Source organism: Tilletiaria anomala (genome assembly GCF_000711695.1).
Source record: "Tilletiaria anomala UBC 951 chromosome Unknown K437scaffold_42, whole genome shotgun sequence".
Lineage (NCBI taxonomy): Eukaryota > Fungi > Basidiomycota > Exobasidiomycetes > Georgefischeriales > Tilletiariaceae > Tilletiaria > Tilletiaria anomala.
This window is the reverse complement of record NW_013546980.1, coordinates 27,857-49,070: the sequence shown is the minus strand read 5'-3', so window position 1 is coordinate 49,070 and position 21,214 is coordinate 27,857. Positions and strand designations below refer to the sequence as shown.

At 57.3% G+C, this 21,214-nt stretch overlaps 8 protein-coding genes across 8 annotated transcripts; 3 read left to right on the top strand and 5 right to left on the bottom strand.

Annotated features, from left to right (window-relative positions):
• Positions 1–1,853: 1,853 nt before the first annotated feature.
• Positions 1,854–2,963, top strand: K437DRAFT_121632 (uncharacterized protein). The gene is made up of 3 exons (XM_013387736.1): positions 1,854–2,364; positions 2,432–2,725; positions 2,800–2,963. The coding sequence occupies exons 1-3, from the start codon at positions 2,024–2,026 to the stop codon at positions 2,882–2,884; spliced, it is 720 nt and encodes a 239-aa protein (XP_013243190.1). The 5' UTR covers positions 1,854–2,023; the 3' UTR covers positions 2,885–2,963.
• Positions 2,941–5,422, bottom strand: K437DRAFT_256569 (uncharacterized protein). The gene is made up of 5 exons (XM_013387735.1): positions 4,095–5,422; positions 4,004–4,015; positions 3,734–3,917; positions 3,084–3,628; positions 2,941–3,006 (listed from the first exon to the last, which is right to left on the bottom strand). The coding sequence occupies exons 1-5, from the start codon at positions 5,337–5,339 to the stop codon at positions 2,983–2,985; spliced, it is 2,010 nt and encodes a 669-aa protein (XP_013243189.1). The 5' UTR covers positions 5,340–5,422; the 3' UTR covers positions 2,941–2,982.
• Positions 5,423–6,385: 963 nt separating this feature from the next.
• Positions 6,386–7,259, bottom strand: K437DRAFT_262930 (uncharacterized protein; the record flags this gene model as incomplete). Its single annotated transcript, XM_013387734.1, has 2 exons — positions 6,386–6,754; positions 6,831–7,259. The coding sequence occupies 2 exons, from the start codon at positions 7,257–7,259 to the stop codon at positions 6,386–6,388; spliced, it is 798 nt and encodes a 265-aa protein (XP_013243188.1).
• A 293-nt stretch (positions 7,260–7,552) lies between these two features.
• On the bottom strand, positions 7,553–10,417 carry K437DRAFT_274218 (uncharacterized protein). Its single transcript, XM_013387733.1, has 4 exons — positions 10,031–10,417; positions 9,846–9,939; positions 9,238–9,758; positions 7,553–9,160 (listed from the first exon to the last, which is right to left on the bottom strand). The coding sequence occupies exons 1-4, from the start codon at positions 10,221–10,223 to the stop codon at positions 7,644–7,646; spliced, it is 2,325 nt and encodes a 774-aa protein (XP_013243187.1). The 5' UTR covers positions 10,224–10,417; the 3' UTR covers positions 7,553–7,643.
• Positions 10,418–10,983: 566 nt separating this feature from the next.
• On the top strand, positions 10,984–13,112 carry K437DRAFT_121565 (putative cell division control protein CDC3). Its single transcript, XM_013387732.1, has 5 exons — positions 10,984–11,250; positions 11,586–11,714; positions 11,785–12,218; positions 12,328–12,657; positions 12,765–13,112. Exons 1-5 carry the CDS (start codon positions 11,103–11,105, stop codon positions 12,984–12,986), a joined length of 1,263 nt encoding a protein of 420 aa, XP_013243186.1. The 5' UTR covers positions 10,984–11,102; the 3' UTR covers positions 12,987–13,112.
• A 572-nt stretch (positions 13,113–13,684) lies between these two features.
• On the bottom strand, positions 13,685–15,747 carry K437DRAFT_121560 (ENTH-domain-containing protein). The gene is made up of 3 exons (XM_013387731.1): positions 15,293–15,747; positions 14,127–15,218; positions 13,685–13,978 (listed from the first exon to the last, which is right to left on the bottom strand). The coding sequence occupies exons 1-3, from the start codon at positions 15,555–15,557 to the stop codon at positions 13,806–13,808; spliced, it is 1,530 nt and encodes a 509-aa protein (XP_013243185.1). The 5' UTR covers positions 15,558–15,747; the 3' UTR covers positions 13,685–13,805.
• Positions 15,748–16,494: 747 nt separating this feature from the next.
• K437DRAFT_268415 (S-adenosyl-L-methionine-dependent methyltransferase) lies at positions 16,495–17,303 on the top strand (the record flags this gene model as incomplete). The annotated part of the gene is made up of 2 exons (XM_013387730.1): positions 16,495–16,581; positions 16,650–17,303. 2 exons carry the CDS (start codon positions 16,495–16,497, stop codon positions 17,301–17,303), a joined length of 741 nt encoding a protein of 246 aa, XP_013243184.1.
• Positions 17,304–17,367: 64 nt separating this feature from the next.
• K437DRAFT_256563 (G-alpha-domain-containing protein) lies at positions 17,368–20,498 on the bottom strand. Its single transcript, XM_013387729.1, has 4 exons — positions 19,910–20,498; positions 18,459–19,819; positions 18,139–18,373; positions 17,368–18,030 (listed from the first exon to the last, which is right to left on the bottom strand). Exons 1-4 carry the CDS (start codon positions 20,174–20,176, stop codon positions 17,404–17,406), a joined length of 2,490 nt encoding a protein of 829 aa, XP_013243183.1. The 5' UTR covers positions 20,177–20,498; the 3' UTR covers positions 17,368–17,403.
• Between the last annotated feature and the right edge of the window lie 716 nt (positions 20,499–21,214).

Below are 21,214 nucleotides of genomic sequence, written 5' to 3'. Positions count from 1 at the left end.
GTGACAAGGAGGCCCTCGCCAAAGAGCTAGAGGACGAACAACGGCTGCACGAGGAGACAGTAGACAAGCTCAAGCGCCGTGCGATCGAGGAAGTCGGGGCGCTGGAACGTGACAAGGAAAGGCTGGAGCACGAGATTGATGAGCTTCGCAACCATGCTAGGGATGAAGGCGACAAAACGCCAACCACGCACAGTGTTTCTCTTGAAAATGTGACCAGCGAGAACGAGCGGCTTCGCGCTCAGCTGGACGAATGCGAGGCTGACCTTGCTGCGTGTGAAGACAAGCTCGACGTACGACAGTCGATGCTAACCGAAGCCGAGAAGACGCTGAATGCGCATGTCGAAGTTATCGAAGAACTCGAGCTCAAAGTGGAAGAGTTGACCCACGAGGTACAACGGGTTAATGAGGAGCTCCGTCAAGTCGAAGACGAACTACAGCATGCCAACGATGAGCTGCGCGGAGATGATGAAGAGTTCAAGACTCTCGACGCGAAGATGGAAGCGCTGGAGGCTGAGAATGCGGAGCTCAGACAGAGAGTCGAGCAGGTTGCGGAAGGAGACAGCTCGCTTAAGCGCGAGGACAACGCTCGACGCAACCACAGTGCTGTACAGCCCTGCGCCCACAATCACGAGCTCAGCCTTGTCAAGGTCGAAAATTCTGCTTTGCGTGAGCGCGTGCATGAGCTACAGGAGCGCAACAAAGGTTTGCGGTCATACCACGCCGTAGCCGAGACCAGTGCAGCCATCCTGAATGTTGCTGGCATGTCAAAGAGCTACATCAGCCACAAGTCACCACGAAGTGCACCTAAGACACCTAATGGTCTATCTTCTGTGAGCAGAATCTCTCATCATTTGAGGCTATCATCCATTGACTGTATTGCATCCGCGCAGATGACACAGCTAAACGAATCTTCCATTGGCGGCGAAACTATCATGCGACAATTGGCTGCGATCCAAGAAGAGCTGGATGCGAAAAACGCCAGCGTTGATGCGAAGATGGACCGTCTGGAGGAACTGCGGTCAGCATTGCTTTCAACACAAGAACAACTGTTAGTTGCACAACACAACAACTCGGAATTAGTGCGCCAGTCTGACGCCCTGTGGTCAGCAAACGGACCTATCGAGAAGGCAAGACGATCTTTGAAGCAGGTAAAGTGTCCAGACTGCTTCAAGAGCTTCGACGTCGCCGCAAAGATGGAGCATGTGCAATGTCCTACAGAAAGTAGGAGTGCGCTGGCCAATAGCTCTGCCAATCAGAGCATTTCGCATGCTTACGATTCTGTCGATGCAAGACTGAGAGAGTTGGAATCAGAGTGGGCTACTGAACGCAAGAAGTGGATATCCGAGAACGAAGCTTTGACCCGGGAGATCGAAACGCTACAAAATGGAGCTCATGGCCTGCGACACGACGGTCTGATGGAGGTGAGTGTATCGTCTGGAATATGAAGTATCTGAAGCCTGACACACGGTCCGTGTAGGATCTCGATGAAGCGCGCCGAGCAACTCAAGAGCTGAACGAGGACATGAAGCAGGAGAGGCGTCGCATCAGCGGACTCGCCCAGTTGTCGCAAGAATCAAGCAGAGATCGTGCCGGTATAGAAATCAAACTTTCGCAAACAGAGCGAGAGCTGAGCGCAGTGAGGGGCGAGCTAGCGATCAAGGCGGCCGATGTCGAACGCCTTCAAGCCGAGCTGCAGGGCGAGCAAAGAAGGAGCGGATCGACACCACGGGTGGAGAGACTTACGCGTGACGCTGAGCTTGCGCAAGACCACATGCGGAAGCTGGAGCACGAACGCAGGCTCATCTGTCAAGACCGGGACACTCTGTTCGCGGAGTATCAAGTGTACGAAGACGTGCGTATGCCACCGCAGTGACAGTTTAAAGCGAATATTGGCGCGCCTGACATCATCCTTCATTGAACCGCATAGCGTTGCCGGAATCTCAGTGCTCAGTTACAAGCATCCGAGGAAGCATTAAAAGCACATCAAGCCGAAATTGACGAACAAACCGAACGGATCGATTCAATGATGAGCAAGCTGATCGAGAAGGACCAGCAGATCCAAAGCCTCGCCGGCGACCGCGACCGCTTGAAAGAGATCCGAGCTGGCGTCTTGGCAAGTATCGCATCGCTTGATGAGGATCTACAGAAGGCCAAGGAGCAGTCTGTGCAATATGGTGAGGAGCTTGCCAAGCTGAAGGCCCAAAGGGAAGGCGAGCGGAAAATACAGGAAGGAGAGAAGCGCTGGCTAGAGTCCATCCGAACCGATGCCGAGTTGGCGTTGCAGCGCAAGGTCCGGGAGCTGGCTACGATGGAGAGTAAGCTGGCGTCTCTGGAAGAGGAGATGACCGAACACAAATGCCCAAGGTGAGTCAAAAGATGGCCGCCCCCATTTACAGGTCATTCCAAGCTGACGGATGTAATGTACTCGCAGCATTGTCGGTCTGGAGGACTTGCACTCCAAGCACTCCAGGGAGGCTAAGGGTCTGATGGTCCAGATCCGATATCTCAAAACCAAGTTCATGCGTGAATCTGACTTGCGAGCGGACATGATCCACCAGAAGGCGTATCTAACAAAGCTCGTGGGGGGATTGGAACGCAACGAAGCGGCGACTCTCAAGTTCATCTCCGATATTGGGATCAGCAGGAATATTCCACCTGCCGCTAAGTATGGCGCGTCGAGGTTCAGGCAGGTAGCCCTGGCCGTGCGTGCTGTTTCTCGAATGAAGTGAGTGCACTCCGCAGGAGGCGCATTCAGCCTCGCCCTTTGCTGACGCGCCTCGTGTTCCCTTCTCGTCACAGACTTATGAGTCAGAGATGGCAACAGACTCTGCGTGTCAGGGATGCGGTACGCGAGGCGCACGCTGCCGCGCGCAATCTCAAATGACCCCGATCCCCGCTCTCAACATAGTGTTTAAGCATCTGTGTACTTTTACGCATCCACTGTCTTATGTTAAAATCTTTAACGCTCTTCCTACATGAGTTTCATCCTTGCAACTCGACGTAGTTCTGCGAAGGAGAGTCCACCGCACGGTCAGTTTGCCGCAGCGAAACGAGCGGGACTCAGTCAAAGAGCCAGCACTCACGCGAGGGAAAAATCCGCTCTCCCCGGTCCTCTCGACCGTGCCCATCCACCAGTCTTCGCTCGGAAACGAGATGTCGACGATACGATCGTCCTCGGTGAATCCGACTTCGTTCGTGTCGCCCGGTTCATAATCATAGAGCGCTGTCGCTGTCGCACCGCCCTCGACGGCCGCCGGCTTAGAATCCACCTCCGAACCAGCTGGCACAGGAGGAGGCGTGGGATCGGCTTCCATCGCGGGAGGTGGTGGAGGTGGCGGTGGAGGCGGCGGTGGAGCGGGTGGAGTACCCTCGTGCTCCTGTTCAGGCTCTACCGGTGCAGGCTCAAGCGCGGGTGGTGGGGGTGGTGGGGGAGGTGGTGGAGGGGAGAGAGCTTCTTCTGCCTCTGGAGGAACGGCACCTGCATGCTCCGTGGTCTCAGGCTGGACCTCGACGTATGTAGCGGGAAAGAGGCCGTGGGTGCCATCAGGCGCATAGCCTGACCACCATCCTTCGTCGATCATCTCGATGCCATTGATCACTTGCCCTTCGACAAGGGTCAGTTCGTTAGCTGCCAGCAGCCCGAAGGCAAAACAGTTGGGCACATGGTTCATGTCAGCTTGTGCATTTCCGGCACTTGAACGGAGGGATAAAGCCCTCCCATCACTTCACCCACCGTCATCAGCTGTGTAATCATAGATTGCGACAGCAATGATACCTTGGGAGGTGAGGCGTCCACTTGTGTCGTGTGAAGCGACTGTCGATGCGACGGGAGGAGTGGTAGCCAATTCGAGCTTGGTCTGTGAGAGCTGTTGTGCTACATCATCGGCTGCGCTAGGGGCTGAGGGTGCAGATGGAGGCTGCATAAAAGAATTGATCAGAAATACTCGTCAATACATACTTGCAATGGAGCTATGCTTCCAATTGAAGTCCAATTCGAACTTACGGGAGGAGGAGGCTTCAAAAACGATAACCATGCAACGGTGCATGAAGTGTTAGCATTGAGCAGAGATCGCAGAACCGACTATCAAACTCACCGCGAGGTCTTCTTCAGGCGTGGCGGCAGCAGCACCTCCAGCCGCCGCGCCTGCACCAACAGCTGACACGATGCTCTGTTTGCTCGCCAGGATGCTGGCCACCGACGCTTTCTCTTCGCGTTCCTGCTCCAGCTTTGCCGCCTCTTGCCTCTGGCTCCAAGTGAGCTTTCCCGGCGCACCGCCCAGAGGGGCACGTAACGCGGCAGGCGGGGCCGAAGGAGCATCGACTGACTGTCCAAAGGGAAAGCGGTTCGCCGAGAGCTTGCCCGGCTTGGCGAGTTTCACGGGTTCGTACGCTGTGCCGACAGGCCCGATCCTATCCTCAGCTGCAGGCTTAGACAGCGCTGCAGCGGGTACAGCGGGTGGAACAGGAGCGGCGGTCGGTGCGGCAGACGCTTTATATGATGGACCAAAGCCATCATCGTCAAAGTCTCCAGCTGACGGGCTGTGTGTGGTCTTGATCGTTGACGAAGCAGTTCCCCCAATGCTCGGACCTCGTACCACGGGCGCGGATCCGCCGAATCCTCTAGCGGTGGTAGAGAAAGCGGTAAGTGGCGTCGGGTTAGTCTGTCTCACAGCCTGCGGAGAAGGCGGTGGAGGGGCTGCAGAGTCTGTAGGCACTGCTGCGGTGCCAGCATTAGCTGCACGAATATCCTGCAGCTCGTTGCGCTTGCTTTGGTAGCTCGAGCCGACAGGCTGAATAACATCTTTCTTGGTCGCCCCGGCCAGCTGTATGCCTTTAATGTCCGGCGTGCCGATGGGCTTGTACGACGAGCCGACTGGGGTGATTGGCACCACTTTAGCAGTGTTCGCTGCACCGCCGGCCGCAGCGTACTTTGCGCCTGAGCTGTCGGTGACTTTCTTCATGATCAGCTTGGGGTTGACGTCCGAATCCGTCCTTGCCTGCACGCTGACATGGTAACCTTTGAAAAATTGGCCCACGGCCGCGCTGTGCGAGCCGAAGAGCCCCTTTCTGTTCTCAGGCACACCCTCGCCGCACCAGTTGATGACGACGAGTTTGGGCAACTGGGTGTTCGGATCTTGCACGCGTACGAATGCATACTGGATACGCCCGTCAGAGAATTCCTCTGACACATCGTCCAGGTCGCCCTTGCCTTGAGACTGCACCCGCAGGTCGTTAGACCCCTTTTCGTAGGTCAGCACGAGGTAGTCCTGCGCGCCGGACAGGACGGATTCGTACGCCTGACGGATGCCCGGCGCGGAGAGGTTGACCTGCAGTGACATTTTGGCGGCGCGCGGATCCAATCCCGAGCCTGTCTGCCTTTTTTCGCTGCTGATGTAACAAGCTGTCGGCGTTTGTCTCCAATGTGATCGGCGAGGCGATGAGGGAGGATTGACTGGACGTGGATGTGGTGGACAAGCAGTGGTGCGTGCGCAGCGGCAGCGGTGGCGGCTGTGGGGTGCGTCAGCACTTTGGCTCTCAAGGGAAGTCCGCACCACAACGCTCACTTGACTGGCTCACTTTGAGCGGGTCCTTCACATTTACCAGCTGGTTCAACCCAGCGCCATCCTCCCTCGTAGCTGCAAACCTCCAAAGGCACTCGGAATCCAAAGCATAGTACAAGCCCATGCACTACATATGTGTTGTATATACAGGACTAAAACCCTGGCGCATCGTACATGCAACCGTACATAATGAACCTACCACAGCGAAGGCTTGCACGTGGGATACATGATCAACAACCCTCGACGGCGAGCTCTCACTCTCCCCCTGGCCAGTTGTGATTTATGTTGCTGGTGGCTATTCGGAGTAGGCGTATGGGGAGCAGTAATATAGGAGCAAAGCTCTCCCGCATGCGCGTGTAAATGCATGTGGCATGCCGATGGTGGGGACAAAGATATGAGGTGGGCACCCGGCACCGTCCATACGCGGCGTGCTCTTGCGCCTCGCGTGAGCGCTGTTCTTCTTGTCGCAGGCCTCATGCGCTGCCATCTCTCAGCAGATGGAATGGCACATGGGGCTCTGTAAGCTTCACGCTCTTGGGGAGCTTGCAGTGCTAGCTGATTGTGCTTTGAGGGTGCGCGAGCTGCTGAGAAAAGATTGCAAGGCTTGAAAACTTCACGCGTCCCTGTTCAAGAAGCAGCCGAAAGGCGACCAGGGCCACGCAAACCATATTTTGGGTAGCGGATGCCATGCCCGGAGCATGGCATCATCTCCGTCGCGACTGATCGCCGCTAGATAAGGTTCATCCTCGGTAAGACGCGCGGACAGCCATCGCGGGTGCTGGTGAAGAGGTCAAGAGCGCCGTGCATGACGCGGCCTAGTCTGGTTAGTTTGCGACGCGAACGCGCTTGTCCATCCCATTGCGGATTGAATTATCTCTCTCCGTGCTGCCGCGCTTGAGCGACGCATCGGATCCAGCAACCCTCGCCGTGTTTAGAGGCGTTTCTCCTGTGAGGTCATCATTGCCGATCGCATCGTTGCCGTCCGCAGCAGCTGACATTGTAGCTGCCGGGCCATCCACCAGAGCAACTTCTGCGTTTGACGCAGTCGCAGTGCCTTCCTCATCCTCCTCCTCCTCGGCCTCTTGATACACCTTCCAGGCTCTGCCGCCAGACGTCGATGAGCGCAGGTCGAGGGGTGGCTGTGCTTCTCTGGCCATAGCTAGAGAGTTGCTGATTGCATTGAAAGCCATTGTCTGCGTGACGCGGCAAGAACGTTGCGCATCAGCAGACGGCAAGAGATGCCAATAGGAACAAGAACCTAAAACTCACCATGCGGTTACCAAGCACGGTGTATAGATCTGGCCCTTGCATGACCGCATCGTTGATGATATAGTACGTCGCCGTGTCCTCCGTCTCGACGTCACTTGTGCGCTCCCTCCGCTGTATGATAAACAGTGATGGCGGCATGGCGATTGCGACGACGTACTCTGTCCCGGTAAACTTCCTTAGTTGCTCCTCCTCCTCTTTGGCTGTCCAGCGCCCGACGAGCGTGTTAAAGCTGGCGATGTTCTGCATGCGCAGCATCTGGTTCGTGCACGTCTTGTCGTAGAAAGGCGACTGCGCAAAGTAGTCGAGAACGGTGCGCTCGGTCAGGGGCCCATAGTACTGGGTGAATTCGGGCGCCTTGAATTGTATGGACATCTGCTCATAGAGGGTCGGTGTCGGCCCTGCCGCGCCGGCGCTGGTAGCAGCGGCCATGATGCCGTGCGGGTGTTCAGGCGTCTGCGCCTTTCAAATTCACCTCTCCGCCGCAGGAAAGGAACATCCCCACCTCGTCTCTACGGTGCAGGAAAGGATGGCGATACTTGCAGCTGTGAGTGTCCTTGGCGGAGAGGTATGTGCTCGAGTCTGTCGTGAAACTCAACTGAACTGGTGCTTGCTGAAGACACAGCGCATCACTCCAGTAGTTGCCTTTTTCGGTGCAACCCGATGCGTCTTTTCGTCAGCTACTTCTAGGCGTGCCACAAGCACCAAGGAGAACCAGAGTATGTATGGGGAGCTGCTGCAGAAGCTGCTTTCTTTTTCAGTGGTGACCGGTAGATACGAGTACATTCTAATAGACGGCAAGCATCTTCACGATCGTTACTCTGCATCTTGTACATCCACATCGGCCTCGGGCTGGCGCTTTCCCTCGCCTTCTCCCTCGTCTTGCCATTGGCTCTGAGCCGGCACATCCACAGCGCCCTCGTCCGCGTCCTTACCAGCGGCGTGCTCTTCGCCCTGGACTTTAGGCCCGGTAGCCATCTTGTTCGTTTCCTCGGCATTCTCGCCGCCATCCTCGTCGCCGGGCCACTGCTCCTCGGCGAGGTACGCAGCGATAACAACGCGCCCACCGAACTGGCGGCCGGCGATCGCCTTCAGCGCTGCCGCGCACTGCTCCTTCTCGGAAAACTTGACGTACACGCGTCCGACGCCCTCGCGCTCCTTGCTGCTGCTGCTGTTGTTGTTGTCTGGCGCCGATCCTTTGCCCGTATCTCCTCCTTCTGCCGCGTCCGCTGACGGCGCTGGCTGCTCGCCCGAATTGACGGCCTTCCTGTACATCTGCGCGGCCCTGCCTTTGCTCTCCTTCTCGGGGCGCGGGATCCTGACGTCGAGAACGTCGCCGTAGCGCGCGCACTCGTCGCGGATGTCCTCGACGATCTCACTGTACTCTTGGTCATCGGTGAGTTCGTCCTGCGTGACCATGTTGAGCATTTGCATGCACCGCGTCGGTTCGCCAGCTTCTTCAGCCGCAGCGCCGCCGACGCCGCCGACAAAGCTGCCACCAAGCGCTGCAGCGGCAGCGGCGATGCCGCGCGGCGGCGCCGCGACGGGCGTACCGCCCGCGTTGCCCTTGCCGCTGCCGAGGCTAGCGCGCTGCACGACCAAACGGCGGTCGCCGAGTTCCATGTCATTCAGGCCCTGGCACGCAAGGTCCGTAATGGAGGGATCGACGTACTCGCAGAAGGCAAAGCCCTTCGACGGGCCGTTGCCCTGTTCGCGCACGAGGTTGAACGCGCGCAGTTCGCCGAATGCCTTGAGCAGCTCCATGACCTGCTCGTCGTTGAGATACGTAGGGAGGCCGCCGATGAATATCTTGTTGGGCGAGTCAGGCACGTTCGTGCTGACGACGCCGGGTACGTGCACGTTCGTGGGTGCCGCAACGTCAGGGCCGACGTAGTCCTTCGGGCGGCGAATCTTGAGCCCCTGCTGCTGGAAGACGATCCCATCGAACGCCATTGCGTTTGTCGCCTCCTCCGGGCTCCTGAACTCAACGAACGCGTACCCCTTCTCGGGATTGATCTGCGCCGAGATGCACGGCTCGTCGCCGGCGAGGTTCCTGTTGACCAAGTTGAGCTCGCGCATCTTGGCGTTGAAGAAGCCGGTGACGAGCGGCTCGGTCGCGTCCCAGCCGACATTGCCGACGTATAGCCGGCGCGCTTGCCGGTTCATCTGGCTGATGCCGCCCACTCCCGCTCCAGCAGCGCCGGGTACACCACCGCCTTGGCCGAGATGGATGGGCGGCAGCGCTGTACGACCACCGCTCGCACCTGCAGAGTGCATGCCGACGGGCGGTGCTCCATCGAGAGAGCGTGCTTGTCCAGGGACGCCAAAGATGCCTGGAAGGGTGCATGGCGTGCAGACGGTCTGCCATCAGTACGTCTGCTCGATGGGAAAGCGGTGCCAAATTACTCACCTGACACCTTGGCCTCCTGTGCACTGATGTTCTCAAAGCCTTGAGGTTTCCTGTCCCATTTCGTATCCCTCCTCGGCCTCTGGCTGATCGGCACAGTGCCTTCCGGAGTAGGGCTGCGCTTGACCAGTGGGCTCTGCTCCCTTGCTTCGTTCCTCCAGTCTCCTCTTCCTCCACCGCTGCGTGGTCGGTCGCGGTCGTCGCGACTGCCGCCGCCGCGGGGATGTGGCGAGGGGTAGCTCGACGGATAGTCGTCTGGGGGGTAACCGCCGCTGCCGCGGTGGTACGACCCCGTGTAGCCACCGCGCCTGTCGCGGTCGTCTTCATACCCACGCCCGCTGTAGCGGTTACTGGGCTCGCGATCACGATGGCGATCTGAAGAGTAACGATCCTTCTCGCGGTCATGTGGCGGATCGTCGTAGCGCCTGCTCGATCGACGGTCTGAACGATCGTAATCTCGGTCCTCTCGGCGCGAGGGTAATCGATAGTGGTCTCCTCGATCGTCGCGGTCATCATAGTGGCGCCTTTAACACGATAGAGACCGAAAGGAGGGGGTGTAATGAGTACGTGCTCATAATAAGAGCATTCTGCACCATATAAATGACAATCACCTTTTCCTGCGGTCCGACTCAGAATCGTCGTCATCACGCTTTCTGGACCGACCTCCCTCATCATCATAGCGATCATCATGCCTTGCGCTTCTTTCTGTTCGCAGGAATGTATTTTGTGATCAGCGAAGGTTCACAGCTTACAGGGGCAAGGAGAAAAAGACCAAGACGGAAGGAAGGACACCCACCGCGATCGTCGTACCTGCCGCTGGAGCGTCTGTGGTGATCGTGGCTGTGCCCGTTGCTGGGACTCGGAGGCGGATACGGGTAGGCAGAGGCAGAGACTGGTGCGTGCGCATTTGAGTGGGAGGAGGATGATATGGGCATCTCGTTGGCAATGCCGCTGAGAAACGACTCGGTGACTGCGTCGAGGGACTGCATCTTTAGTGTCCGACCTCGCCTGCGCCTGCGGGGAAAAGGGGGGGAGGGCTGCACGAGAGGCCGGCGAGTGAGCACACAAGCAGGCAGGCAAGCAGGCGGGTAGTTCCGCAGGTCTGATATGCGAGTGGGAGCCTTTTGCTGTCACCTCGTGAAGGGCACGATGCAGCTGGACTGACGTGTCACGCTTCCATCCGAGAAACGAGAAGTGCAGAATGGAGAGAGCTGCTGCAGAGATGAGAGGGTTGATCGATGGGATATGGATGGTTCTATGGGGCGAGGCGGGATTTACAGCACTATGGCTGCACGGCTGGCTGGTGCACCACTCTAGTGGGAACACTCAAAGAGAGCGCGGTGCGACCCTCGAGAGCCCTATCAGTCCTCACAAGCGAGTGTCCTGCAGTGCCAGCAATACCGCTCAACAGCCGCGCCGTGCAGCGTGCGCGCGCGCTCTCGTTTCTTCTGACGCACCACTACCATTCACCAGTAGGAGTGGTAGGTATATTGTGGATGGACAGATCCACTACGGTGGCGAGGCAAGTCGCATCCATCCCCATCCTATCTCCATTCCCATCCAGTACACTCACGGCTAAAGAGAGACCAGTCTGCGTGACACACAACTTCACGCCTGGCCCTCTCTTCATTCATCCCGCACACGAGGAAGAAAGAAGCAAGAGCGCCGACGCTTTGCTCCTGGAGCCGCCCTTGCAGCCGTCGTCTCGCGCGCCTCGCCTTCCGTCCTAGTCCTTGTCTTTTTGCGCGCGCTCTCTCTCTCTGCAAAGGACTCGCTCGCTCAGACCGAGTCGATCATCCCTGCTAGATCCCCTCTTCTTTTTACTCCCTCGTTCCTCCATAGCTGCAGCAGCAGCATTAGCAGCAAAGATGGCCCAAGTTGCACAACCACACGCCAACGGCGCGCCGCAGCTCTCCCGCAAGAAGCTGACTGGTTACGTCGGATTCGCAAACCTGCCCAACCAGGTGCACAGGAAGAGCGTGAGGAAGGGGTTCAATTTCACCTGCATGGTTGTTGGTGAGTGCTCCATGCCTGCTGATGCTCTACTTCCTACTGGACTACTGTCGAGAGATGCAACGTGGGAACTGCGCCTTCGCAATGCAACGCTGCGTCGATGAGATGGCTCGTATCTTGGCGGACGCGAGAATGGGGGAGAGAAAGGTGCTTGGGGTCTAGGGCACGCACACACACAGCTTCTAGACTGCCTTCATCCGTTGCAATTTTTGGATGTTTTCATGTAGACGGAGATGGAACGAGAACATCAATGACATCTCCATTCAGCAGAAGCCTGCATCAGGTCCTTTGGCCAGAAGGCAGCAGGCGCTGATCAATCCCCTCCCCCTCTTGCATAGGTGAATCTGGTCTCGGAAAGTCAACTCTCATCAACACCCTCTTCAACACCACCCTCTACCCTCGCAAAGAGGTCCCTCCGCCGCAGGCTGAGCGGCATCGGACTGTCGCGATCGAGAGCATTAGCGCTGGTGAGTATGTGCGACAGGGTGCGGCACACTTTTCGGAGCTTATGCTGACGCTCAATGCACTCTTGTGCAGACATTGAGGAGAACGGTGTCCGCCTGCGCTTGAACGTCGTCGACACACCTGGCTTTGGCGACTTTGTTAACAACGACAACAGTTGGAAGCCGATCGTTGAGAACATTGAGTCGCGCTTCGACGCCTACCTTGAGCAGGAGAACCGCGTCAACCGCAGCAAGCTGGTCGACAACCGCGTGCACGCATGCATCTACTTTGTCCAGCCGACCGGCCACGCGCTGCGGCCGATTGATATCGAGTTCATGCGCCGCCTCCACCAGAAGGTCAACCTTATTCCCGTCATCGCCAAGAGCGACACGCTCACCGACGAGGAGATCCTCTCATTCAAGCAGAGGATCCTCAACGACATTGCGCACCACCAGATTGATATCTACCACGCTCCGGTTTACGACAACGAGGATGAGGAAACCATCGCGGAGAACGAGGAGATTGCTGTGAGTCCTTCACTGCTGCGGGAATGGGTGCTCGTCACTCGATTAAGAGCGCTAGATCATGCTGACGCCGTTCCTGTCCCTCGTCGCTCCCACCATTCCGTCTATCCAGCGCAAGATCCCCTTCGCCATCGTCGGCGCCAACTCTGAAATCGACACGCCAGACGGCCGTCGCGTGCGTGGGCGCGGCTACCCGTGGGGCGTGATCGAGGTGGACAACGAGGAGCACTGCGACTTTGTCAAGCTGCGCCAGATGCTCATCCGTACGCACATGGAGGAGCTCAAGGAACACACACACACCGTCCTCTACGAAAAGTACCGCAGCGAGAAGCTCGTTGCGATGGGCGTCACACAGGACCACTCGGTTTTCAAGGAGGTCAACCCGGCTGCCAAGATGGCCGAGGAGAGGGCCCTGCATGAGGCCAAGCTTGCCAAGATGGAGGTGAGTCCGTATCGCTGTTGCTGCTGCTCCTTCGCAGCATTGCTTGTTCCCATCCTTTAAGATATTCTGCTCACCCAATCCATTCCTGCGCTCACACATACGCACAGAACGAGATGAAGCTCGTCTTCCAGCAGAAAGTCGCGGAAAAGGAGGCCAAGCTGAAGCAGTCAGAGGAGGAGCTATACAGCCGACACCGGGAAATGCGGGAGGCGCTCGAGAAGCAGCGCCTCGACTTGGAGGACAAGAAGCGGAGGCTTGAGTCCGGCAGGCCGCTCACGCCGGAAAAAGCGAGCCAGACAAAGAAGAAGGGCTTCTCGCTGAGGAACTAAAGCACAGCGCGCACGGCTCGCGCGTCCCTTCTTGCACACTACACCCCAACCTCGGTGGGACCTGGGACCAAATGGGTCGGCGTTTGTTGTTCGCTCATCACACGCCCCTCGTTTGCACGGAAATGTGGGTTGGGGTGTATGGAAGGGGAAGGAATGAAGGAGAACCGAAATGCGGCGCCGGATCGGTTAAAGATTACAAGTGACGACGCGGGCACGCCGCCTCTCTCTCACTCACTTTCTCTATTCCTTTCTTATTTTCCCTCTGATATCTTTTTTGAATTCAATGGCGGTGTGATGTGCAATGTCCTTTTTGCTTTGTGCGCTCGGTCCCCCTCATCGTTGCTTATGCTGGAGAGCAGGATGGATACGGTGGCGTGCGTTGCGCGCGAGCTCTCTCTGTGACGCTGACGAACGTTGCGCTCATGGCCATCATTCGTTCGGTTGGGGTCATGGAGGGAAGCACCAGGTGCACGCACGATGCAAAGCAATACATTGCCTCGACCCGTCGCACTGACAGCTACAGATCGAAGAGAAAGAGAATGAGGGGATTGATGGATGGTTGGGTAGTCTGTGCGCATCTCATGGCAAAACGGGTGACGATCATCTAAAAACGGTACACGATGGAAATGTCAAATGTTCTCGAGTGGATGTGTTGAATTGAAAGCGCGGAAAACCACGGATCGTTGACGAATGCTGGTATACCCCGCTAGAGAGCCAGACGATGAGGGGCAGGAGGTCAAGAAGATGAGGTGAAAAGGGGGTTAGGGTAGACCTTGTCGCTTTGTTGCGGAAAGGCAGAAGAACATCAGAGTCATTTCCTCAAAGCTGGAAGAATGGCTGCTGCTGCTGCTGGGAACCATTTTGCGCTGCTCCTGCTCCTGCTTCTGCTCCATCTCCCGCGCCGCCAGCACCGCCGAACGCCTGCTGGCCCATTGCGGCTGCGCCCGTCTGCTGCTGCGTCAAGAGCTGACCGCGGTTGCCGCTGTGCCCGACTGTTGAGGTCAGCAGGAAAGGTCAGATATGGAGGAGAGGGCAAGAGGGCGCGAGTGCGCATCGCAAGGAAGGAAGAGAGACGATGATAATCAGTAAACCTTTCCCACATGCACTATTCAATGCTCATGAAGCCCCAGGGAGACTCACATCGCAAGTCACCCGTGTTACCAAACGTGTCGATCCCATCGCCGGACGCCAGCAGCCGGTTGAGCTCCGAGAATCTATCGCTCTGGTCCGTCTTGACTTTCGGCGGGCCGATCGGCGACGCAGGTTGCTGTGCCGGTGCCGCTTGAGGCTGCTGCTGCTCCTGCTGTTGCTGTGGAGGCTGCTGTGGCTCAGACGAGAACAGGTCGCCTACCGGTACATTGTGCTGTGACTGCTGCTGTTGAGATGTACCACCAAAGTTGGCGAAAGGGTTGTTGCTCCCGAACGCCGTCGGCTGCGGCCTGATCTGCTGCGGATGCTGTTGTTGTGGCTGGGCGGTCTGCTGCATCATCAGCTGTTGGTACTGTTGCGCGGCCTGCTGCAGCTCCCATTGCTGCTGCATCGCGGCCTGCTGCTGCATTTGCTGCTGCAGGAACGGGTTATACCCCGTCTGCTGCGGCTGCTGCATGTACGGATTGAACGATGTATACTGCGGCTGCAAGGCGGCATTGGCAAAGCCGTCGTTGAGATTTACCAGTGGGTTTCCCCACATATCCACCTGCTGGCTGCCGTTGGTGTACGCGTTGGGCCCTTCGATGTTGATCGAATCGTCAAAAAGTGCATTCTTGTTCTTCTCCTCCAGCTCCTTGATGCGTTTGTCCTCTTCTTCTCGTGAGAGCTTCAGTGCTTGTTCCAGCTCCTCCTCGTCCTTTGCCTCCCTCCTGATCCTTTCCTCGTTCTCCCGGGCCATCCGCTTGCTCTCCTCAATCGCTTTGGACAGTTCTTCGTCCTCTCTGGCGCGCCTCCGGTTCGTATCCTGCTGACGTCGTCGCCTGCCCTCGGCATCCCCGTCCTCGGGCAGGCCATCGTTCGAGCCGCCTGTCATACGCTCGCGCATGTGCGCCCGGCTCCTCCGCTCTTCGCGCAGGCGTGCCTCGTCCTGCAGTAGGTTGGTGATGTCCTTGGCCTTCTGTCGGACATTGGCACCCTGGTCTTTGCCGTACTCATCGACGTACTGGAATTCCTTCAGTGTCTTAACAACGTAGATGTTGTCCCGGAAATAGATGACGCAATTCTCGCTGCCGGCATGCAGTACTGGTAGCCAGAGGGTGCATTTCATTGTATCAGTCACCTGCGCGAGAAGCGCAGCCGGACAGCATACCACTCACGGTAATCAAGCAGGGTCAACGACTTGAATACATGCCTCCAGTTCTTGCCTTTGTCGTTCAGCCTCTTATCAAGGATCTCCATGATCTCGATAAAATCATTTTGGTTGTAACTGAGCTGTGCAAGCTCGTTCATCTGTTGGCCCGAGGGTCCCCACGGATCGTTGGATGTGGCGTCACGGACTTTGACTTGGACATCTGTGTAGCCCTTGATGTAGTTCTTGCCGACCCGCATGGCGGACTTGGACATGTTCTGAAGAGACGACATGGCGAGCAATGAAGATGTGAATGGCCCTTGCGGATGATGGTGCTGGCTGCCGAGCTGTAGTGTCAGGGATACTTGCTGAGGATCAAGCTCGATGAAGGGTGAGTTGTCGATGAGACGGCAATGAACGCTTGAGATAGGTGCTTCCAAGGCTCCGTTTCTTTTCGATCTGTGCTAGAAGGGCGAGCACAGAAGGACCGATATATTTGGGCGAGATTCCTAGTGCTCCCTCCGGGCTTTTGTCTCTGTCTCGTCTGTCTGCTCCTTTCCTTGTTGGATTTGTCCACAATTCGACAGACTGTGGTTGACGGCCAAGAGCAGATGTGAGAGTGCGGGTACGCGCTGAGATGCCGACTGCGGTGCCACGCTTGTGCGCCTGCCAGGATGTGGTCTTCTTGCTTGAGACTGTTTGATCCTCCGGCACTGACGATGAGTCGAGATAGTCGAGGATGCCTCTGGGGACGATGCCAATACGATGTGATCATATGGTGCGGTTGCTATGGATGGAGTCGAGACGTGGTCTGGGGACTTGCATCCCTCGCGCGTGGGCATAGCAAGCCAACTGCCAGTGCAAGTCATCATGTCAGAGTGACAGCACCGCCGCCAGCCGGCCCACTAGCCCACAGGCCCACAGGTGGCTTGGCAAGCGCCGGTATGCAACCCTACTCAACGAAAACAACTTATCCCACATCGACATGACCGGCAGTGACGGAGGGAAGTGAGAGCGGACTGACACCTTTCGGCCCTCGAACCTCGCGAGTCATGATGCTCGGCTGGCTGATGCTGACACAGACCACACCAAAATAACCCTCCAATCCTCGTCTCCAAGTATAAGGCACTCCCCATACCGCGGATATGGTACGCGAAAGAAGGTGCACGCGCATCCGGGTCGCAAAGCAGACACGCTCCCCCCCTTTCCGGGGACGGTCCAACATACAGCATGGCGGCCGCAGCGCCGACGGGTACGGCGAACTGGTCCGCCGGAAATGCGCGATTCGACAAGCAGGCGGCTGCCTGGGACAGCAAGGTGAGCCCCTCTATCTAGACAGTCCCCTCATTTGCTTGTTTCTCCTGTTGCTGACGCCTCGACGCCAGCCCGAGACGATCGAGTCCTCACAAGCAGCGTACCAAGCTCTGCTCAAGCACGTGCCCCCACTTTCGGATCCAAGCGAAGCGTCCAGCTGGTCTGTCCTTGAAATTGGCTGCGGTACGGGCCTGCTCTCGCTACAAATCGCACCACACGTAAACGAGCTGGTGGGCGTCGATACGTCGCAAGGCATGATCGACATGCTCACCGCCAAAGCGCTGCGCGACGGACTCGCACAGAGCGGCAAAGTTACAGCGATCAAGGTCCTCCTTGAGGACGCCGATGACCCCGTGCTGCAGGGAAAGAGATTCCAGCTCGTCATCTCTCACCTCGTCTTCCACCACATCCCACGCATGAAGGACACCATCGCCGTCATGGCGCGCGCCCTCGCACCGGGGGGGATGCTGATCATTTCCGACTTTGAGGATGACGGCCCGCACGCTCGGCGCTTCCACCCGAAGGACAAGCACGGCGGTGTCGAGAGGCACGGGCTGCTGCGCGCCGAAATGCTGCAGCTGCTGGGCGACGAAGCGCAGCGGTCCGGGCTCAAGGACGTCAGGGTGTTTGAGAGTTTTGCGCTAGAGAAAATGACCGCGCAGGAGGATGGCCGCGCCAACAAGGAGAGGTATCCGTTCATATTTTGCATGGCCACAAAAGGATAATGTGCTCCAGAGTGGCCCAATAGCTTGGTGCAATTAAACGCCACGAGTGTTAATGAATAAAATAGTACAAGTAGGTTCCGCAGGTTTGGTCAGTTATAGCTTAACGCAATTTGGGTCGATCTTCAAGGTGAGCAAAGTATAGCAGGTGGATTACAATTCGTGTCAAAGTATCCTTGTTGGCATTTGTAGTCAGCGTGTGGCTGCAATTCACAGCAAACCGCCCCAGGAGAGCGAGTCGGTGAGCAAAACGTTCCACAGGCTTTCCATAATAGTCCGAATGCGTTGCGTGTCCTGCGAGAAAGTGGACACAAATAGGGCAGAGGTGTAATGTCAGACACAGTCCGCCACTAGATTGCCCTTCACACTTTCTGCCCATCGGCGCTGGGGCTGCTAGGGCTGGGAGCAGGAGCGATTGACTGACCGTAGCGATGGATCTGTGGATGTAAAGCTCTCTCTTCGCTGCACCTGGCGGCGAGCACTCATCGTGCGTCTTGACCAGCCGGCGGTGGAACCAATGGCAGACTTCTTTGCTGTCGAGCGGGTGACCCTCGTACTTCGGATGAAAGCGCGAGAAGGACACGCCAGCCTGCAGCTTCTCCTCCAGCACGTCCATCTTGTTCATGAATACGATCAGCGCCGAGCGTACCAGCAGACGATTCCGGCAGACATCCTGGAACAACTGCAGCGTATCTCTCAGGCAGTTCACTGATGGGTCTTCGACGAGGCACTGTACAAGGCAAGGGAAGCCGCAGAAAAGGACAAGTATCTCGTCAACATCAATGTGCATACAGTGGCTATTCCCCAAGAGGCGGGAGGCTAGTAGCGCAGGACTGACCTGGTCGAAAGAACCGAGGGGAGCGACAAAGATGATCGCCTGCGAGTCGTCGAAGAACTGCGCCCATGCTGCGCGCTGACTGCGATGGCCGCCGACGTCGAAGATGTGGCATCGAAGGTGGCTAATCGTCACCGTCTCTTCCGTCACGCCAACTGTGCGGGCTCGGGCGCGCAGGATGTCCTGGTCCGTGGGTACGTACTCCGGCTGGACGACGCGCGTCAGGTGGTCGAGGAAGCTAAGCGCCAGAGCGAGCCGTTAGCATTGCTGTCCTGCGTCGCCGCCATGCAAGTCAAGTCGCACGATGCACGCAGGGAACTCACTAGGTCGTAGGGCCGAGGTGATCCAAAAGCCCAAGGCTGTGGACGCTCGCCAGCAAGTCTGCCGTCTCGCTTTCGCCATCAGTTCCGTGCCAGAGGTTGAGAATGTCCGTGCACAACATCCGGAGCATCGACGCCGCCTCCCCTTCGTCATTCTTTGCCAGCGCACCCCATTCGTCGCCCTCCAAGCTCTCCACACCAACATCTACTGCTATTGCCGCCACCGTCGGCGCTGTGCTGCGGATCGACGCCGCCTTCTGTGGCACCTTGAGTGCGTTCCGTACCAGCGTCGTGAAACGCGGTGCAGCCTTGACCGGCTGCCGGCCGCTAATGCGCGCCTGCCAGCCTGCACGAAGCACAAGTTCATCACCGATCTGGCCGGGCCTTCCCTTCGGCGGCAAAGGCTCCACAGCCGCACCAACGCCTGCTGATGCTCTTGTACGCGCGCGTGCATCCCCGCCGCCAACGCCGCGGTGCTTGTGCATCGATGTGGGCAGGGAAACACCGGAGTCAGAATCTGCATCCACATCATTGTGCACATACTTGAACTCTCCGTGAGAACTGTATGTATCGAAGCTAGCCTCAGCCTCCAATGCAGCATTGGTCAACGCACTCTGCGCGTTGCCACGTGGACTCGCTCTCCATGCGGGCACGCGTGGCTGCTGAGAGCCGCTGGTGATGCTGGTGTCGCTGCCTGGAGCGCTATGCGCATAAAATGGGCGTTGAGTCTGCGCGTTGGACTGCGACATGGCATGCGCTCCCATTCCGACGGCCGACGCACCCTCGCTGCTCCCGTTGACGTCGCTACCCTGCTCTTGCGCCGTCGCAGCGGAAACAAAGAATGATTTGCGTCCTACATGAGGCGGATGTTGGGCGGATTTGGGGGGCTTTCTTGGAGAGGATCTGAGCCCAAGGTGGCTCACAAAGCGATACTGCTGTTGCGGGTTACGCCCCGAGTCCGGTGTGGAAGACGGTGATGCGTCGGGGCTAGGTTGCCAGTTGAGCCCGTCTCCTGGAAATGCAGCCGGCGACCGCGTGGCCTTGCTACATTGGAGCGGCTCTGGGTCTTCCAGGGCACCCAGGCGCCGACGCAGTGGGAGCTCGAGCGTTAACAACGGTGCAAAGCGCATCCGCAAAAGCAGGAGAGCTTGTGGGCCTTTGCGCTGTGCCAGAATTGCTGGCAAAGATCGGTTCCCACCACCTAGATTAGGCGACCGCGACGTGGCAGCAGAGGTGTGGTACTGGACAAACGTTTCGAGGGTGTCAAGCAGGGAGCGGACCGCGATGATGATGTTGAGATAAATGATCACCTTCCAGCAATTTCGCTCGCGTTCATGCGCTCGCGGGTCGTACATGAGACGCATCTGGCCGGAAAAGAATCAGGTAAAAGAGCAGGTGCGTACGGATCAGCGTCGACGGCGAGAATAATCTAGCCGTGTTCTCCGCTCGCGCACCTGCTTGAGTACAGTAGTTTTGCCTGCATTCGACTGTCCGAGCAAGATGATCTGAAGGTCGGCCATATTTTTGGGTGGTCTTTTCGCAGCCGCCTCTCGTTGAAGCGCCTGGTCAATTGCATCAGACAAGCTCTTGGCGTGAGCTTCTGCCGCTATTCGAGCAGCCTGTTGTTCAGGCGACTCATTGGCCGGGGGCTGCAAGAAGTGCGCGAATGGATCACCTTGAAACGTCCCATGGCGCGAACGGGTCGAAAAGAGGCGCACCATAGTGGCTAAAATACGCGGACCTCGCCTCCTAAGCAGGTATCAAGTTGCTAGATAAGGCCTACTTGTTGAAAAGGCGCTGAGCACCCGTTTGACCTGCTTGAACATCAAACCTCCGTCGAGGTAATGCAGCGATTTGCAACGAACCTGCCGAGGACGATGTAGCCTGGTGGGAGGGAGGATCTGGTGGACAAGGTACCATTTCATTTCGACTCAACTCGTATGCCCCATCCCACTCCCAAGATCACACACTACAGTCAGAGGACCACAGCACTGATGATGGCTTGCTGACATCCATTTTCGCAGCGCTACCGTGCGCAAGGCGCTGATGAATATGAATAAGATAGTTAGAGCCAAGTCCTTTCTAGCTTCGACATGTTTGTTTTTTCGGCGGTCTGCCTTCTGCGACTCTGTATTTGAAGGTTGTTTTCTTGTACGGGCAGCTGGGCCGTTGCGGCGTCAGAAAATGGAATCGTGACATTTTTTATTTCTTTTTTTATTTTATCTTGTAACTTCGGTCCTCGGAAATCGGGAGCTCTACATCATATCATCATATGGTTCGGCAGCTACTAGTTTTCTCTGGTGCTGATCGGCAGTGATACGGCGCCACAAAAGGTGGCATCGACTTTGTTCCGAGCGGCACTCATAGGGGGAGCATGGTCCATGGATGGGTCACGCGGCATGTCGACTTCGACTTCGGGGATTTGCGATGGATTCCAGTTGCGTGATGATGGCGACCGACTCTGAAGCAGAGACACTAGCGGATTTTTGCCCAGTGCCTGTTGCCCGGCCGGCCGTTTTATGCGAGGCTGAGAAGCTCTAGCATTTCACCGTGTTCAGCCAACTGCCAGGTTTAGCCAAGCAGCCGAACCCTCCTGAGGAAGTCCAGCGAGGGTGGATCACACAGATTCACTGAGGAAGAGAGGGGCCAAAAAGGAGTCTATATCGCAATTTCTCTTGGAACTACTCGGTATGTACGTACATATTTCCACACTCCGCACGGAAAGAATGGAAGCGGGAAATATCAGAAAAGCGCGGAAT